Source organism: Nelusetta ayraudi, unplaced genomic scaffold, assembly GCF_046127955.1.
Source record: "Nelusetta ayraudi isolate G7.1 ecotype Tasmania unplaced genomic scaffold, CSIRO-AGI_Nayr_v1 ptg000070l, whole genome shotgun sequence".
In the NCBI taxonomy this organism is placed as follows: Eukaryota; Metazoa; Chordata; class Actinopteri; order Tetraodontiformes; family Monacanthidae; genus Nelusetta; species Nelusetta ayraudi.
The window spans coordinates 2,976,388-2,994,535 of NW_027466120.1; the positions used below are offsets into that span (position 1 = coordinate 2,976,388).

The 18,148-nt window shown below is 47.0% G+C and overlaps 1 protein-coding gene across 3 annotated transcripts; it reads left to right on the top strand.

The window, feature by feature from the left end:
- Positions 1-5,687: 5,687 nt before the first annotated feature.
- On the top strand, positions 5,688-14,498 carry LOC142898869 (sodium- and chloride-dependent GABA transporter 1-like). Of its 3 annotated transcripts, none has more exons than XM_076042134.1 (15): positions 5,688-6,035; positions 7,324-7,700; positions 7,908-8,039; positions 8,181-8,281; positions 8,449-8,558; positions 8,739-8,871; positions 9,581-9,715; positions 9,852-9,955; positions 10,631-10,755; positions 10,949-11,061; positions 11,720-11,851; positions 11,956-12,058; positions 12,409-12,509; positions 12,687-12,854; positions 12,960-14,498. In XM_076042134.1, exons 2-15 carry the CDS (start codon positions 7,469-7,471, stop codon positions 13,446-13,448), a joined length of 2,178 nt encoding a protein of 725 aa, XP_075898249.1. In that variant the 5' UTR covers positions 5,688-6,035; positions 7,324-7,468; the 3' UTR covers positions 13,449-14,498. The 3 variants fall into 3 exon arrangements, with proteins under 3 accessions (XP_075898249.1, XP_075898251.1, XP_075898250.1); XM_076042136.1 differs by lacking the exon at positions 5,688-6,035 and adding an exon at positions 6,234-6,366; XM_076042135.1 differs by lacking the exon at positions 5,688-6,035 and adding an exon at positions 6,477-6,642.
- Positions 14,499-18,148: the final 3,650 nt, after the last annotated feature.

Consider the following 18,148-nt stretch of genomic DNA (forward strand, 5'->3'; position numbering starts at 1 on the left):
CACACACACAAAATATCAGTATTCTGATTATTATGGGCTTGCGCTTCACTTGCCACAAATTGCTTTAAACCAATTATGTGTTTTTGCCATTTACTGCTGCTTCCTCACCAGGGCCGCCACGAGGCCTAGATGATTTGCGAAACGCTAACGGTGTGATTAGCGGTTTTAACACATTTAAGACAATTTCACTCTGAGCTCTACACATGTTTAGTTAGGAGGGATTAAGAGCGAGAGATTTGAGTAGATTAAAATATTACAGAGTTTATCCTGCACATACAGTATACAGAGGCATCCACTGTGATGGACAACACTGGTCTGCTGTTCTTGTACAAACAGTTGGACCATCAACATTGTTGCTTGATAGACGGAAGAGTGAAGAAGCAGCTTATTCATTCTACATTATCATATAATTTAGGACACCAGCAGGTTTGGAAATCTAGGAGATATGATAATAGAGCATAAAGGGGGACTTAATCAGAGAAGTCAGCACCTCTACTATTTCCATTCATTTTTTTAATCTAATAATTCAGCTCACTGTATATTTTAGTTTAATAAAACTATTTTTATGCCTACTGACTTCATATTCAGAGCACAACTAATCAGATCAAATAGTTGTTTAAACACTTTTTTATATGTGTATTATTTTTTCTGTAGTTGTTTTTTTTTGTGTAAAAAAAAACAACCTTGCTGGTATAGTTTAGGGAACGCGTATGTATGTTAATCCTTTGTATATGATTATTGTAAAATCATTTTCAGTTGCATCCATTTTTAGGGGGGAAATTTGGGCTGTAATTTTCATATCTATATACATGAAAAAGCCAGCTGTATTTCCATATTTCAATTTTATTTGAGCATTTTTTGGTGCTCAAGGATGCATTTAGAAATTTAAATTTCATTATGTGTATAAACAATCAGGTTCGTAAATCAAGGCATCAGGAAGAAAATCAGTGTAAGAGATTTTCAATACCACCAATATTCTCTTATCATTATTATGATTATGATGATGATTTTTATTATTATTAGTGGTGTTCAAACTTTCATGGCAGGGTATAATCCAAGCATGCTTGGAGAAATAAAGGCTGATGTGAGCCTCTGTGCTGGTGTACATTTCTGCGTTGCCAAGATTTGCTTTTTAACCCTCCGAAGCTCATAATCTGCACCATTGATGGACTTTTTGTAGAAGTTAATTAACCATTTTCAATGATAGCGGCACAGCAATCCCAGCAGAGAGCTGGATAAAGGGGAGTGGGTGAGTGGTGTTGGTGGTGGTGGTGGTGGTAGGGGGGACTGAGACCGATTACGCTGTTGCCTAGCAACATATGTACAAAATTTCAAGCGATTTAGTGCCCCCATACTGGTTATCGTGGAGGTCATATGTTTACTAAACCCACACCGTGTGCTGGCTGTCGGCGGAGCACGAAGGAATACCTGTGCCCGCTCGGCTCCCCGTGTGTGTGGGCACGTCGACGGCAGGAGCATCCTAAAACGTGCACAACGTCTGGTAAACTGCGGCTGTCTCATCCCCTGGATGTGTGGAAGCCCCGTTTGCTTGGAATAAAGGGCAGCTGCTGCGAACGGAATATTGGAAAAGAGAAAAGAGTGGAAAAAAAGCACAGATGTGGAACTTCGCATGCAGTCGATCCGTTGAGGAAGGTAAAAAAGAAGAAAAGAAACAGAGGGAGGACGTCTACACACACACACACACACACACACACACACACACACACACACACACACGTAGCTCCAGTGATGATTCATTTACTAATCCTGAAATATCATTGGCCAGCCCACCGCGGTGCATCCTGCTTCCCACAGTACTTCACTACGCATGTAAATAATATCTGGAAAAAGGAAAAAAAAAAAACTGTTTGTTAACAGAGAGAGAGAGAGAAAACAAAGCTGTCCTCTCGGCTAGTTTTGCCTGTTTGTATTTTGTGTGTGTGTGTGTGTGTGTGTGTGTGTATGTGCACGCATCTGTGTGTGTGTGTGTGTGTGTGTGTGTGTGTGTGTGTACAAAAGGAAAGAGAGGGGAGGAGGGAGACGTAGAGTAGAGGGAGAGAAAAGCAGAGGCGAGACAGAGCTGCTGAGGCACTCACTTCACAGCAATTTAGGTCATGCTAAACAAATGCTACACTAAAGAAGCGCCGGCAAATAGGAGCATCCAGCCTCCGAGTCAGCTCGCTGTCCTGGGCGGCTGCGTGCACCGGGGATCGCAGTGCCGCCATGCAGGTGGACGTGCAGTGTGTGCGTGTCAGCGTGCACGTGGCGGCACGTGGTGAAAATTTTCATCAGTCATCTCCCGAGAGGGGCCGACCAAATTACATGATTTGTAAGGGAATGTTGAGCGACTGCAGTTGTGCTTCCCTTCCCTCGTGAAACACACGCCAATCAGGAAAAGACACATGCGGCACACACACACACACACACACACACACAAACACGCACACACACACACAGTCACTGTGGTATTGTGTGCCACACACGACAGGAGGCTGATTGAAAGGCAGTTGGGTAGAAGTAAAAATCAGCTGCACATCCAGGGCCTGACAACAGCTCTTTTTTTGTGTCATTACCTAATACGAGATCTACAAACACTGCCAAAGACTGGCTCGTCATCCAAATGGAGGCTTCCATTTATTTCTAAATTCCTTTTCCTGGTTTCGGTTCCGCAATGCTGCAAAATGTGCACATTCTGATGCAGGCACGCTGCATTGTTTGCCCAGCTGAAGTGGTGTCAAGCGATCAGGCGCCCACCGCAACGCCATTCAACATGATTGTTTCTACCTTCACGGGTGGCGGCGCCACACGTGCAAACAGTGACGAGTCAATAAGCACTGAGGGGAAAAAAGAACAACAAAACAAAACAAGCTACTGTAGGTTGTCAGGCTTTCCCGGGTCGACTCGGGTGTTTACAATCAGAATCAAAAGAATAAACTGGATGTGTACACAATTCCGGCAAGCAGGGGTGAAAAACAAGCCCGGGACAATCTAAATAAAATATGGGAATTGCTTATGATTTGCATACTAATGACTCATCATCATGCTAATCAGTTCGTTTTGTGGCCTCAAATTGCAGACGGGTGTCGCGCGGCGCCAGCCCATGCCAATGCGCCCTGGGAGCTGCGAAATTGTTCAGAGGACTGCACGAGAAATTAGCCCGGCGGTTAGCATAATGGGCTGGAGGTATGGCTGTGAATCGTATGGATGAGAAAATAGGGGGGGGTGGCGCGTTTAGACGGTGGCCTGCTCTCAGCCTCCGGAGGACGGTTAAGCCGCAGAGAGGAGTCTTTAAAAGGAAAATGACATCAAATTATGCAACAATTCTTTTTAAAGACTGACTTCGGATGGGACAAAGTTACATACAAACAATGTTCACATTTCACTTTGTAAACACCCGAGAACATTGCAGTGTGTGTGTGCGTACGTACAGTATAAGTGAGCATATGCATGTTTACACACACATATAAATATACATGTATGTGTAAATACATACTGTATACACAGACATACATATATATATATATATTTCTATGTATATATGTGTGTGTAAATATATAAACATACATAGATACATAGATACATGTAAATATACATACATAGATATGTTCGTATGTACATATATACATACATAGATACATATACTGTAAACCTGTAAACATATGTATGTATGTATCTATATATCTCTATCTATCTATCTATCTATCTATCTATCTATCTATCTATCTATCTATCTATCTATCTATGTGTGTGTGTATATATATATTTATATATGTATATATATATGTATATATATATATCTTTTATTTATATATTTATATATGTGTGTGTGTGTATTGCAAATGCTACCAATGCGTAGCCAAGGAAGCCTTCAGTCTTCATCTATGTCTTGACATTGAGGTGATTTTACAGTCGGTAAGCCACTAATGGGGAGCAACCCCAGCCTCACAATCACTTCATTACTCTCAAGAGCCATTTCAGGAGTGGGAGTTGTGGGGCGGGGTCTTTCCTTTACGAAGGGGGCCAAATGCTTCCAGCCCCCAAATGAAGACGGTGCCGGCGCTGTGACGTCGGGAGGGCCAGGGAGCTGAATCAAAGCGAGACTGCCGCGGGGTGAGGAGGTCAGCTGGCGGAGCGTGCGTGTCACCCGCCCGGCGGACGCGGGCGGCGTCGCTCCATCAGCAGGTGCATAAATATGTGTCATGTTTCACACACACCCGTGTCCGCGGGTGACGGCGGCCCAGATGGGACTTTAAATGCTGCAGTTTCATTTGCGGTATCGTTTAGTAGGTTAGTTCACCCCTCATTGGCTCGCCATCTGGTGCCCCCTCAGTCTGTGATGGGAGCTCTCACACTGGAGCCGCAGCAACTCCTGATGTCCCTGCCAGCAGTGTGCACGCACCCGGTGTCATGCTTGTATTTAAAATGCAAAGTCAAACTGCTTTAAAGAAAAAATAAATAAATAAATACGAACTTTTAGCTGAAGAAGGTGGCAGCCTATGTGACATCACTAAGGAAAAGAAGAAGAAGAAGAAGAAGAAAAAAAAGGAGCTGGCAAGCTGAAAGGAAAATTTGTTGCTAAATATTCCAGCAAATCAAACAAGTGGGCGTGATTGAAAGTCACTTACCGTTCCACTTTCAACGACTACTCCGTTGGGAGAAAAAAAAAACCGTTGCCGTCACTTTCGGGGGTTTCTTCAATAATAATAATATAAAAAAAAGAGGGAAGAGAGGAGGTGGCGGTGGAGGAGGAGGAGAGGTGGTGGTGGTGGTGGTGGTGGTGGTGGGGGGGGGGGGATCCTGTCGCTCTACTGCTCCGTCAGAATAAGGTGCAGTTCTTCTTCTTTATCTCCAAATATATTCTTTCTGTTCACAATCCAGTTTACGAGCTCACGGTCCGCGGGTTTATCCCTCGCATGTCAACCAACTCCTCATTTGTGGTAGACGTCGGCTTTTGGGGATGAATGCAGGCGGACTTAAGACCAGCAGCCAGTGTTCCCTCCCTTTATTGACCGACTCCTTTTTTATCACACTTTGGCTATTCTTTTTGTCCAGACATGACGCTGAGTGGCCTCACCCTCCAAATGCACGCGTTCAGACTATTATGCCGCTTATCCTATCCTCCATATGTTTCCATTTTTGCACCTCCACCGTACATGACATTACTGTAGGGGAGGGGGTGTTGTTTTCTTTTTTTTTTTTTTTCCCATTATCGAGGCGGGGGCGGGAGGGGGTGGGGGGTGGAGGGGGGGCCCGCCACATTTCGTGATGTTGTGCGCGGGATATTGAAATTTGCATATCGGTTTTTAATCGTTTTAAAAGTAAGGACCAATACCGTACATTACAAAAAAAAAAAAAAAAAAAATCGAATCAAATCAAAGTAAAGGGGCTCGAGCTCTGTCAGTCACTTTGTGTGAATAGCCAAAAAAAAAAAGAGAGCCAAACTTAAACGCCAATTAGAGGCTGTGGCAAAAAAAAAAAAAAAAAAAAGAGGCTGGAAAAACCTGCAAATATCCGTCTGTGTGGGGCCAAAAGGAGTGAAATATGTATTTTTTGTGAGAAATATATTTTCGAGAAAAAAAATCCCAAAGAGGTTGGAGTCGAGCGGTGCAGCCAATAGACGGGGATGAAGAGGACGGAGTGGGGAGGGGGGCGACTTTGAGATGACATTGAGGCTGTGCGTGTGGATGGGAGTTGAGTCTCTGGTTGTTGATGTTAGACAGTCGCACAAGGCGAAGCGGCTGCTGCCCGCGTTGAATCAGCCTCCTCCTCTTCTTCTTCCTCCTCTTCCTCCTCTTCTTCCTCCTCCTGGTCTTCAGCACTGCTCCCCGTTGGACAGCTCCCTGCTTGGACACCTCTGTCTGTCTCTCTCCATCCCTGACGGTCCAACTTCCGTCTTTTAATGGAAGTAAAACCCATTTATGTTGCAAGAAATACTGGAAGTTTACAACTTCATCCACAGAAGGAATCTGCGGATACCTCGGCGCGGGATTTGTGGCGGGCAGCGCATCCTCGGCGGCGCGGAACACACATTCATTGTGAGTAAATTGGCCGCCTCCGTCTGCGCGCGTGCGTCCGTGTTTGCGCGCGCGCGCGCGCGCGTTTGAGCCCGCTCACAAGTGTGTCTGGGCAATTATTATTTCTTGTGCGGGGTTTTTGTCCCCCCCCCAACCCCCCACCCCCCTTTTTTCCTCTTGTTTCATCCTTTTGTCACCGTTGGTGAGTGTGATTGAATTGTGAACGAGGCTGCCGGTGTTGCTGGGGTCAGTGCAGCGCGTCTGCACCGACATGCTCCAGCCAATTAAATGCAGAATTGATTGCTGTGGGGATTTTTTTTTTCCTTCCCCCCCACTTGCCTCGTCAGAGCTGGTGAGTGCGAATGTGGAGACGCGTTCCCGTGCGTGTTAAAAAAAAAAAAAAGAAAAGAAAAAAGAAAAGAAAAGAAAAGAAAAAAACATTCTGTTCGGTTCTCAGTCAGTCGGGGACGGTGTTGGTGATTCTGTGCATCCCGATGCGTAAAGCCTTTACACATTTGGACATCTTTTGTCTACGCGCTGCGCTTGTGTGCTCCAGTTTGTTTGCCGCCTCTTTGTATCCTCGCTGCACGCGATCCTGCCAGTGGAGAAGTGTCAGGAGAATCTGCAGGTGGTAATTGGCGGACTTGATTATTGCTTCGTTCTCATAGGCTCGCCGTTATCGCTACGGAACGTCTCGCACTCGACCCTTGAATTTGTCTTAAAGTTGACCCCTTTTTCTCCGCCAACTCCTTGCTGTTATTTCCGAGCCATGTCCGTTTTGTTTGTGTGTTTGTGCTCCAAACTGACTGCAGACCTTGTTTATGGTGCCTTGTGTGTGTGTGTGTGTGTGTGTGTGTGTGTGTGTGTGTGTGTGTGTGTGTGTGTGTGTGTGTGTGTGCGCGCGCGCGCGCGTGCTTGCTTGCACTGCGTGTGCGTTGCGTGCGTGCCCATTTTCTTTTGGCTGCTCTCAATTTACGCGCAATCTGTCGTGCGTGTTTTTAGTCATGGGAGCCAGTCCAACATGACTTTGCCATCGATGGCTTTCGCTGTCTGCTGAGGCTAATGTGAATGAACATGTTTTTTTTTCTCCATCATTTTGTCAGCGAGCCGAATGTTCAGTCTGAAGGCATCAGAGAAATGCTCAAAAATCTGTCTCAAAATCTGTCTTTTGCACTGCTGCACCGTCTCTCAGACGATTGTGAATAATATTGTCCGTGTTTGTTTAACAAGTGAGCCCTTTTTTTCCAGCTCCTCCTCGAAATAAAAACAGACCGAAAAAAAAAAAAAAATGCTCTATTCACAATTCCAGGTTAACGGCGACAGATGTGCAAGGCTCCCTCTCCAGACATTCAATCCAGAGGTTAGGGTCTGATTAAACCGCGAAGCTGCTGTCTACGTGGACTGGTGCTGAAGCCTCCCGTCCGACTGCCAGGACCTCGGCCAAATCCAGAGACATGGCGACGAACGGCACCAAGACGGACGGACAAGTGACGGAACTGAACGAGGTGGCCACGAGCAATGACAAGCCAAAGTCCCTGGACGTGAAGCCCGAGAAGACGAAGAAGGATTTGCCCGACAGGGAGACGTGGGGGGGGAAATTTGATTTCCTCCTGTCGTGCGTGGGTTATGCAATTGGACTGGGCAACGTGTGGAGATTTCCCTATCTCTGTGGGAAGAACGGCGGAGGTAAACACCACTCTCACTCTTTTCATTTGAGTAAAAAATCGGCATGGAGGTGCACGCAGGGGCAGCTTTACCCAGATGTGGATTAAATGAGCAGAATGAAACGTGCGGTGGCTCCAGAGGCGAATGTGCTGCTGTGGTTGGTCTTGCTCGAGATCCGTGTCTTGCCGCCGAATGTGTAACTCGATGTGCTCTTGTCCACCCATGCAGGTGCCTTCCTGATCCCCTATTTCTTGACTCTGATTTTTGCCGGAATGCCCTTGTTTCTGCTGGAATGCTCGCTGGGTCAGTACACCTCAATAGGAGGCCTCGGTGTGTGGAAACTGGCCCCCATGTTCAAAGGTACGCCCCTCCTTCGGCGAGATTACGCCGTCCTGTCTGACACGCATCCATGGTGCTCGGTGCCTTTAATGATTTGGACTGCCGTGATTTATAGAGGCCGTTTATGGGGGAGTTTTATTATGCTTCATTTCTGTGTGACAGGTGTGGGCCTTGCAGCGGCCGTCCTGTCCTTCTATCTTAACATCTACTACATTGTAATCATTTCCTGGGCCATTTACTACCTGTACAACTCATTCACCTCCGTAAGTATTGCGCCTTGCTGCCATGTGACGCACAAAGCAGCCTGTAATAACAAGGCTTCACAGGAAGCCGCTCGATTCCAATATGAAATTGTGACAGGCAAGAGTGTCTGGAAAAAAAACATTCCCAAAAATTGTCAATCTTATTTTTTTATTTTTTTTTTTTGCAGGAACTTCCATGGAGCTCATGCAACAATCCGTGGAACACAGAGAAATGCTACACAAACTACTCCATCGTAGACAACTCCAACCTCACCAGTGCAGTGGTGGAGTTTTGGGAGTAAGATATCGACCGCTTTTTCTCAGCGCGGCCGAGCTTTCACAGTGACCTGCATGCATGCCGGCGATACATAAAAGAGAGCCTCCTCTGCTGCATGCTCACACATTTCCCCTCTGCGTGCGTGCGTGCATGCGTGCGTGCGTTGTAATCGTCTTGTTGTTGCTCTGCTTTGACTTGCAGGCGCAACGTGCATGAAATGACCGACGGCTTGGAGAAACCAGGCCAGATCCGAGTGCCGCTGGCGATAACGCTGGCCATCGCGTGGGTGCTCGTGTACTTCTGCATCTGGAAAGGGGTTGGCTGGACAGGGAAGGTAAGACGCTGACGGACCAGGGGCCGTGCGGTGCTTCCTGGTTTCCCGCACATAAACAGCTGAGGCAAACCCAATCGGCCCTGCTGCCCCCACCCTCAATCAAGCCTTTCCGGCCGCAGTTGGCGTCGCCTTGATTCTCAAATAAGAGAAGAGACATCAAACGCCCCACGTCTGCTAATCCTCCTCTGTGGCCCCCGTGGTGTCTCCTCTAATTCCAACTCTCATGATGCCGTGTCTACGCTGAGTGCGGATTCATGATAGGGAGGAGCAGCGAGGAGCAGCCGCACGGTACAATCTGCTTTTTGTCCTCCTCCCTTCGCTCGCGCCACTTCCCCCCTCCCCTCACCAGTGGTGACACATTTTGAAAGTCCAGCGCAGCAACGTGACCACGGCCAACAACATTTGTTTTGGTCACCAGACACAACCCCCCCCTCCCCCTCCAACACACACACAAACACACCCCTCCCCATCACCCCTTCCTCATGCACAATTTTTTTTTTTTTTTGCTTAAAGCTCAACACTGGTTTTGTAGTGATTTCCTCACGCCAAATGTATTTGCTTTTTTTGTTTGTTTGTTTGTTTGTTTTGTTTTTTTTTTACCACAAAAAGGCCAATCCAACCAATCACGTGCACAACACCTTTCAGACAAAAAATTTTTGCGCCCGCAAAAAACGCAATCGAGTGATCCTGCTGTCTCCCATTTTTCCAGGTGGTTTACTTCTCCGCCACCTACCCCTACTTCATGCTGTTCATCCTCTTCATCCGCGGAGTGACTCTACCCGGGGCTAAGGAGGGCATTATGTTCTATATCACCCCAGACTTTGAAAAGCTCAAGGAATCTGAGGTAACGGCGCCTCCGCAGAGTGTTTGATATGCACGCCGCTTGCACGCCACGCGGTGGGCAGACTGCGGCCTCTCGCAGCTAAACGCTTGCAATCCCTCTCCCCCACCTCTCTCCTCCACCCTCCCCCTCTCGTCAGGTGTGGCTGGACGCGGCTACGCAGATCTTTTTCTCGTACGGATTGGGATTGGGGTCGCTCATAGCCCTGGGCAGCTACAACCCCTTCAACAACAACGTGTACAGGTGAGGGCGCCTGTCAGTCGAGCGATCTGGGAGACGAGGGAGCGCCGCCAGGATTTAATGCGTCGGAGCAAATTGTAACAGCTGAAAATGGCAGTAATTAAATGGCTATTTTCTCTATTGTGCAGCCATATTAAAGACCTTAGTCGAGGATGCTTGATAACAGCCCCTGAAAGGGTCTTATTAACGTGAGGCGCTGACATGAATGCAATACAGAGCAGCAGCGAGCACGCGCGCATGTGTGTGCGTGCGTGTGCCGAGGCAGGGAAAAAGGGACTGTGATTGCAAAGCCTGAGTATTTTCTCGAGGAGCTCCATAGTTCTGGGTCACAAAAGCAATCAGTTACGTAAAAATAGTTGCATTCATTTTGTGTCCTTCTCCCTTCTCCTTCCGCTTAAGGACAGACAGATATTTCATTATCTGGCACAGGTTGCTGAAGTCATTCGTTCAATGCCTGCCACAAGAGGCAAAAAATATATAAATATATACATATATATATCTTCTTCCCATATATCAGTATTATCCAACAGCCAGTGTTGCCGCGTCTCAGTCTTCGTCCTCTGCATCTCCTGTGTGCTTTGTCTTTTTTTTTCTTCTTCTTCTTCTTTTTGCCTGAAGCTTAAAGGTGCGACGCAGAACCTTTGATAACGGTCCCATTTCATATTTCCTCCCCCCCAGAGACTCTGTGATCGTGTGCTTCATCAACTCGTGCACCAGCATGTTTGCTGGCTTTGTAATCTTCTCTATCGTTGGCTTCATGGCACATGTGACAAAGAAAGACATCGCCGACGTGGCGGCTTCAGGTAAAAATACAATGGGTTGGGGTGGGGGTGTGTGTGCAATGCGAGCTCTGTTTACGTAACAGCCCTGATGGCGCACGCCGAAGGGGGAAAAGACGCACCGTCACCGACGCCGGCTGCTTCTTTATTTCCCCGTGCCTTTTATGATCTAGCAAAGCTAATGCAAGAACAATCCTCCTCCTTCTTTGCCACCCAGGGCCTGGCTTAGCTTTCCTGGCCTACCCAGAGGCTGTAACCCAGTTGCCTGTGTCGCCGCTCTGGGCCATTCTGTTCTTCTCCATGCTGCTCATGTTGGGGATAGACAGCCAGGTAAGGGGCTCGGAGATGATCTGCTCCTGGGCTGACCTAAATATCTGAAACGCAGGTACATATCATGCGGCTCGCTCCCTGCACTCTGCATGATAAGCGTGCAATTTGCTCCTTGTGGACAGATATAGCTGAGCTTTGACATCGGCTGCCAGCTCCCCTTAATGCAACTTTATCGCCGCCGCGTGCCCTGCAAGGTTTCACCGGCCAGGCTCCTTTTGCTCCGTGCATATTTTCAGTTTGGCGAGCGAGGGAGTGAGGCGCTCGGCTATCTACTGGTCGCCGACGCTTCAAAGTAAAGGCCAAATTATAACTCTCTGTTCAAAATGTCACCGTGATCGAGCTTTTGCGTAACAGAGCCATTACCAAAATGGCCTCCGCGAAGTTGATGCTTGGTCATTCAGAAGATTACGTTAGTGTTTTGTCCTATGGCTTGGTGCACACTGTACCCACTGTCATCACACATCATCAGCCAGCTCCACCGCCAATGCTTTCATTGTTTAGGAGTGCATTAAGCAAAGAGGGCAATTACTTCTTCGTTATTGCTTTTTCTTCTTTTAAAAAGAAGAGATGTTCCTTCTCAATTTTTAAAACGTAATTTGCTTTTCGGAACTTCGTAACTCTGCTGTCCGCATGCTGTTCCCCCACTTCCGCCCCTCAGTTTTGCACAGTGGAGGGCTTCATCACTGCTCTAGTGGATGAGTTCCCCAGAGCTCTTCGCGGGAGACGGGAGATCTTCATCGCGGTCGTCTGCCTCATCTCCTATGTGATCGGACTATCCAACATCACGCAGGTGCGCCACCTCTGTCCACATAATTACACATTGCGCCACGGATATTGTGTGCCATTTTTTGCCGTGTTGGTAATTCGCACCACGTTTTTTTTTCTCGTAACCAGGGCGGAATCTATGTGTTCAAACTGTTCGACTACTACTCTGCCAGCGGCATGTGCCTGCTGTTCTTGGTCTTCTTTGAGTGCATCTCCATATCCTGGTGCTACGGTGAGTATCGCAGATCGCCCTTTGAAAATTTGCATTTGATTTTACAGTCCGGCAGATGAAGGTGGGGGGAATATTACATGCATGAGGAGTCGCGGCAGTGTAAAGGTCATAAAACATTGCACCCATCCAGGGATATTTCTGTTGCTTCAATCACCATTCAGCCTCGAGGTCCTCGGCCCTCACACGTGTGCCCTCCCCCAACCCCCACCCATCCATCCATCCACCACTCCGCACCCACCCACCAGCCTCACCAGCCTCATCAGCATGCGCGGCATGGCCAGCGAGCAAATTGAAATAAATTGAATACGATTTTTTTTATTTGTTTTATGCCGGGTTCATTTGTCTCCCAGGTGTGAACAGGTTCTACGACAACATCGAGGAGATGATTGGCTACAAGCCCTGCATATGGTGGAAGATGTGCTGGGTGGTGTTCACCCCTCTCATCGTTGGCGTGAGTTGCCCGCTGCTAATGCGACAGTACATCTAAAGTCACGGCGTGGAAGAAAAAAAAAAATGAGGCGATAAATAAAGTCAATATCACCTGCCCGGAGTCATTTGTCTGGCTGCGGCAGAGCTGCCGGTGGTCAGCGGTGTCAGGATGCATAAAACTGTCTCGTGTCTCCCACAGGGGGTGTTCTTGTTCAGCGCCGTACAAATGGTTCCTCTCACAATGGGAGAGTACGTGTTCCCAGGCTGGGGCCAGGGAGTGGGCTGGCTCATGGCTCTGTCCTCCATGGTCCTCATACCCGGATATATGATCTATATGTACCTCGGACTCAAGGGCACCTACAAGGAGGTAAGAACAGGAGCTATTTCGGGGTTCGATTTAGGCATGGTTGCCAGGTTTTCCTCTCCTCAACCTCACGCGGCCCTTGCTCTTATGTAACCCTTTTTCCCGCAGCGACTTCGGATAATGCTTCAGCCTCCCGCCGTTGTCAGGCGACCTCAGGAGAATGGGCCCGAGCAGCAGGCGGAGACCAACACCGCTAACCTCTCCAGCCCCGCCAACCCGGCCAACCCGGCCAGTCCCACCAAGCCGGTCGAAGCCCCTGCCAACGCGTCCAGCCCGACCAATCCAGCTCCGGTCAACGCCGCCAGCCCCACGGCCCCGGCTAACCCAGCGCCCCCGCCGGCCAACCCGCCCGCGGCCACCAGCCCGGCGAACCCGGCGTCCAGCCCGACCACCGCCGTCACCATCACCACCACCACGACCACCACCGCCGCCACTGGCGCCGCCGCCGCCGCCGCGGCCAGTCCGCCCAACCCCGCCGCCACGACGATCAGCCCGACCGGCGCTCCGCCCAACCCGGTGAGCCCGACGGAACCTGTCACCGCCCCCAACCCCACAAGTCCCACCTCTAACCTGACCAATGCCGAGGCCAATGTGTAGACAACGTAGAAACCCTCATGGAGCATGTAGACAAAAAGAGAACATTACAAAGGACTTCCAAGATTTCAATTGATTCACCTACCTCCAGGGGAAATATGTGATCAAAACAGATTTTCAAACCGTGTTCAGTTCTTCTTTTGTTTCCTGCATTTGTAAGAAAAAAAAACCCCAAGCCAATGACGTCTTATTGTTGGTTTGCATTCGGAAAAAAAGACGACGACAAAAAAAACAGCAGTAACAGAGACTGTTAATGTTCACAAAAAAAAACACCATAAACCCGAATCTAAAAAAAATGTAAGCATACTGTGTAATACTGTGAGAAAAGAAAAAAAACATAGAGCTATAGACTAGAGATTTGTTGAATATCTTCATGAATCAAGTAAATACCGTGTGAATATAGTAGATGAAGTAGTGAACAAAAATTGACATCATTGAAGAGTGCAAGGGATGGCGTCAATTTTATCGTGGATGTTTACTGAACCTCACACAGTTGTCTCTGTTCTCCAAAACGTTGCACTCTGTGAGGCGAGCTACGAGGCCACAAGACGAACAAGGAGCTCTGAGTAAGCACAATGCCAATAAAAAGTTTATGTTTAGGGGCTCTGGAGCAAACCAGTGTTTGTTGCAAAAGATTTTGTGTGTGAGAGAGACTGTTATTTTTTTCCTTCCTTTTTTTCGGTAAAAAAAAAGGGAAAACTTTTATGTGATTGAAACATTTTTAGAATTATTTTTAGGATGTTTTATACTATATGTGTTGTGATGGAGGACCAAAATCAATAGGCAGACACAAGCAAAAACTATGCCATTGTAGTGTTCGGTTGGCAAAGCACAGGGTACAAAGAAGTACAAGAAATAATAATGAAAAAAAAAAAAAATATATAAAAAGCACAGGGTTAGAAAAGTGATTTACAAACATCGACTATCCCTTATTGCTGACAGTCAATCCTGTTTACGTTTTGCATGCTTTTCCTCAGGAACATCAGTGAAAAAAAATCTGAAATGTCTCCTGACAAACAAAAAAAAAATGTTTGAAAAAAACAAGAAGACAGAGAAGAAGAGAGACGGCCTTAAGCCAATACACCAATTTCAAGCAAGCCATTGTTTGTTTACATGACTGGGCAGAACAACAAAATACATCTTTGTATGCTCGCTCAAAAAACCCGGACCAACTCTGTGTCGAAGTACAGTCATTTTACTTTTCATTTTCTTCATGTGAAACGATCAATCATAGTTTGATCAGTATGTATTCAGCAATACATATGTAGATGTATATGTGCAGGCCAGTAGGTAAGCGGCCTGTTCCTCTTTTTTGTTTATGTCGTCTTTGCTTTACTAGTGAAAAGCACAAAGCTTTAATTTTCCCAGACTTTTGCCATGGCGTGTTAGGACAATGTTAGTTTGCTTCTATGGCAGCTACCCGTGAGAGACATCTGGTTGGAGCGGAACATGTTTACCTTGAAAAGCAGAACAACCGAGCGAGAAATGGGAAATGGCTACAGTTCATGTCCTGTGAATTTTGTATAAAGTTACTCTACCACAGTTTTCTGGAGACTTTGTTGTAAAACTGTACCGTGTAAAACATGTAACTGTGAATGTCTGTACTACATTGGAAGTTATTGTCTAAATGTTTGAAAAAAAAAAAAATATGGAGTTGCTGTTTTCTGCAATAATATTTTGATCACAGAAGCTAAAGCACATATCTTACAGAAATATACGGAGGTGATGAGAACAAATGAAGATGCTGATGATTATATTAAAGATAGAAACTAAGTCTAGTAAAACAATATTGTTTTGTATATTTTTAACTGTCTCACTGCCTAATGTAAAACATAATATAAACATGATATGTATCTAAATGGTGTCAAATGATAAAGCACGATTGTTATGTTCTACAAACAGAAAAAAAAGACAGAAAAAATAAAGAGTTATAGAAAATATAAATACGACGCGAGGCTGGCATATGTCCCTTCTAGCGTGTGTGTTTAGAGTAGCGGCTCCCCGTTATTTCCTGCGCCACTACCAAGAAATTAGGTCAACCCCGCTTGACTATCGGAAGATGCACGCCGCCACCACCGCCGAGTCCTCCTGTAATTGACTATTGTTCCCTCTCTTGGAGCTTAAAAAAAAACAAAAAACCCTGGTCTTGTCCGTAGTGTGTCCCTCACGGTTGCCGGTAGCTATGAGTGGAATATGAAACCAACAGAGGTAAAAGCAGCGATTCGTTTCGTCTGTGTGTGGTTAGAAAGAAGGCCAGGTGGGACGCGTTCAAAATATATATACGAAAAAAAGCGAAAAAATTATACAAACGTTTTCTCTCCGCCTGGGCGAAAATGACACCCAGCTAAAAAAAAAAAATCCAGTCGGGGGGGAGGGGTGGTCGGGGGGGAAATAAAAGGAGAATTTACCCAACTGTAAAATGGGGAGAGCGCTGGGGGGGAAGAGGAGGAGGGGGGAGAAAAGAGACATCAAAAGAGAATGAGGAAACGGTGTCTGGAGCCCTTCCCCGTGCTTTATTGAGTGTCAGAAACACAAACTGATAGGGTTGGGGGGGATGGAGGGATGGGAGGGGAGGGAGGGAGGGATGGAGGGCTCGGAAAAGAAGGGGGTGGAAAAAAAAACATCAACACTGAGCAGCTCTCTCGCCCCGGGGTCTGGCGTGCCCACCCACCCCTTCTTGTGGCTCTATGTGTGCGTGCACGCGCCTGCAACAATACCCCACCCACCCACCCACCCGCCACTCCTCCCCCTTCTCCCCCCACGCCCCCCCTGCCTTCAGTTGCTGCTTCCATTAGCTTCCAGTATGATAAAAGAGACGGCACCAGCTGACACCACCACAATGACTCACCATGGATAAAAGAATGAGATGTCCCCTCTTGTAGCTTGTGGCAATCGGTCGGCGTGTGCGTGTGTGTGTGTGTGTGTGTGTGTGTGAGAGAGAGAGAGAGCGAGACAGAGACACAGAGAGAGATAGATAGAGAGCGAGGGAGGATGGGAGCGAGAGAGAGAGAGAGAGGGAGGCTGGGGACACAATGGTATGTATTAAAGAGGACTAGGGGGTCTGAATAATGTCCCCTCCACCAGCGACTGGTATAAACTAGAGGCCTGATGGATGGCTCGGCCGCCTCCTTCGGTCCCAGTTGTGTAATTTAGCATCATTACCTATGAAAAGCAGCCGGCGAGCCAGGCTAGCGCGTAAGCGACGCCTCATCTCGGCACGAGCCATACATCATCATTTGGCAGACGGGGAGGACGTGAGGAGGAAGGTCTTGATTAGCGGAGAGCATCCCAGCACAACATAATTAGTCTTTCTTTTTCCTTTTTTTTTTGGTCAGGCTTAAATAATTTACGGCATGAGAGTCTTCTTCATTTATCTTTACCTGTACACAGAAAAAAACTATACAGGTTTTCTGGAACCTAGAATGTCAGATATGTGCAATTTCTTGAGGCATTTCTGAGTCACATTTACTCCGGTGCTGCTCGAAAATCCTGTGACCCAGTGATTTTGTGACCTAATTAGAGATATCAGCCATTTACTCAATGATGAACAATTACTTTGTGTCATAGCGATACTCGAAGTGAAAAAGTACGGCTGTATAGACAGCAGATGCCCAAACATTATGATACAATGATAACAGTCCATGTACTGCTGCCTCTCCAGCAGCTCTTCCCCTGAGGTTCCATCTAATTCTATCTTCTGCATCGATCCAAAATAAAGCACCTACTGCAATTATTCCACTAATACGAATACTAATATGATTCCGTGAAACTGAAATTTGGTTCGCCTCCACAGACGGCTCAGGTCAAGACATCACAAAACACAACAGGACAATTTATAAACTCTACACATTGGATAGTCACCAGCCTAAACACATTCATCACAATCACCATACTGGGATATCACCTCAGTTGGTGTGTCACAAAGATTTTTGTCCAGCAACAGGACAGACTGGTGAACAGAGAGTTCTTCAGCCTGTTGTGTTGGAATTTAGGAACCCTGAATCGCAAATAATGCAGGCTGTCATTAGTCAAAGTCACGGAATTAGATGGATAGACAGGTAGAATTAGTCACTCTAACCATTAATCTATTCGGAAAATGCACCAATTCAAGAAACTAATCTGTGATAAGAACCCGACATCAGTCTAATCACCGCTGCTCGTCTCCAGCTGTCAACAGATGATCGACTTGCTGCTCACTCTCAGAGTGCGTTTCCACTTTTCTATGTTTTGACTTGAGGACTGCCTTCGGATGAGGTTTTAACTGACCTCGCTGGGATGACTCTCCTCATGCTAACAGGTTTTAAAGTGATTCTGGGCACAATTATATTATGCTCTGTTTTTATCATGACACTAGCAGCAGCACAGAGGCAACTGGACTCTCAGAGAAAATGAGCCCGACCGAAGACCGAAACGTGAAGTGTGCCTACGAGTCCTCAAAGCAGAGAGAGAGCAGCTCCCTAATTCTCCATTTTGGGGCTGGGATCTGAGCAAAGTGGGGGATGGAGGGGTGGGGGTGGGGGGTGGGGGGCATTGTTTGGTGTTTAGCATTTCTTGGCACTGGATGTGGCGGGCGAGCCTATTTTTAAAGTTGAGGAGTGCTCGCAGTGTGGCCGCCAGAGAGGACACTGAGGAGGAAGCAAACTGGTGATCCATGACTCCTTTATGAAAGGATGACAGAGCGCTCCGGCTTATAAACTCACACG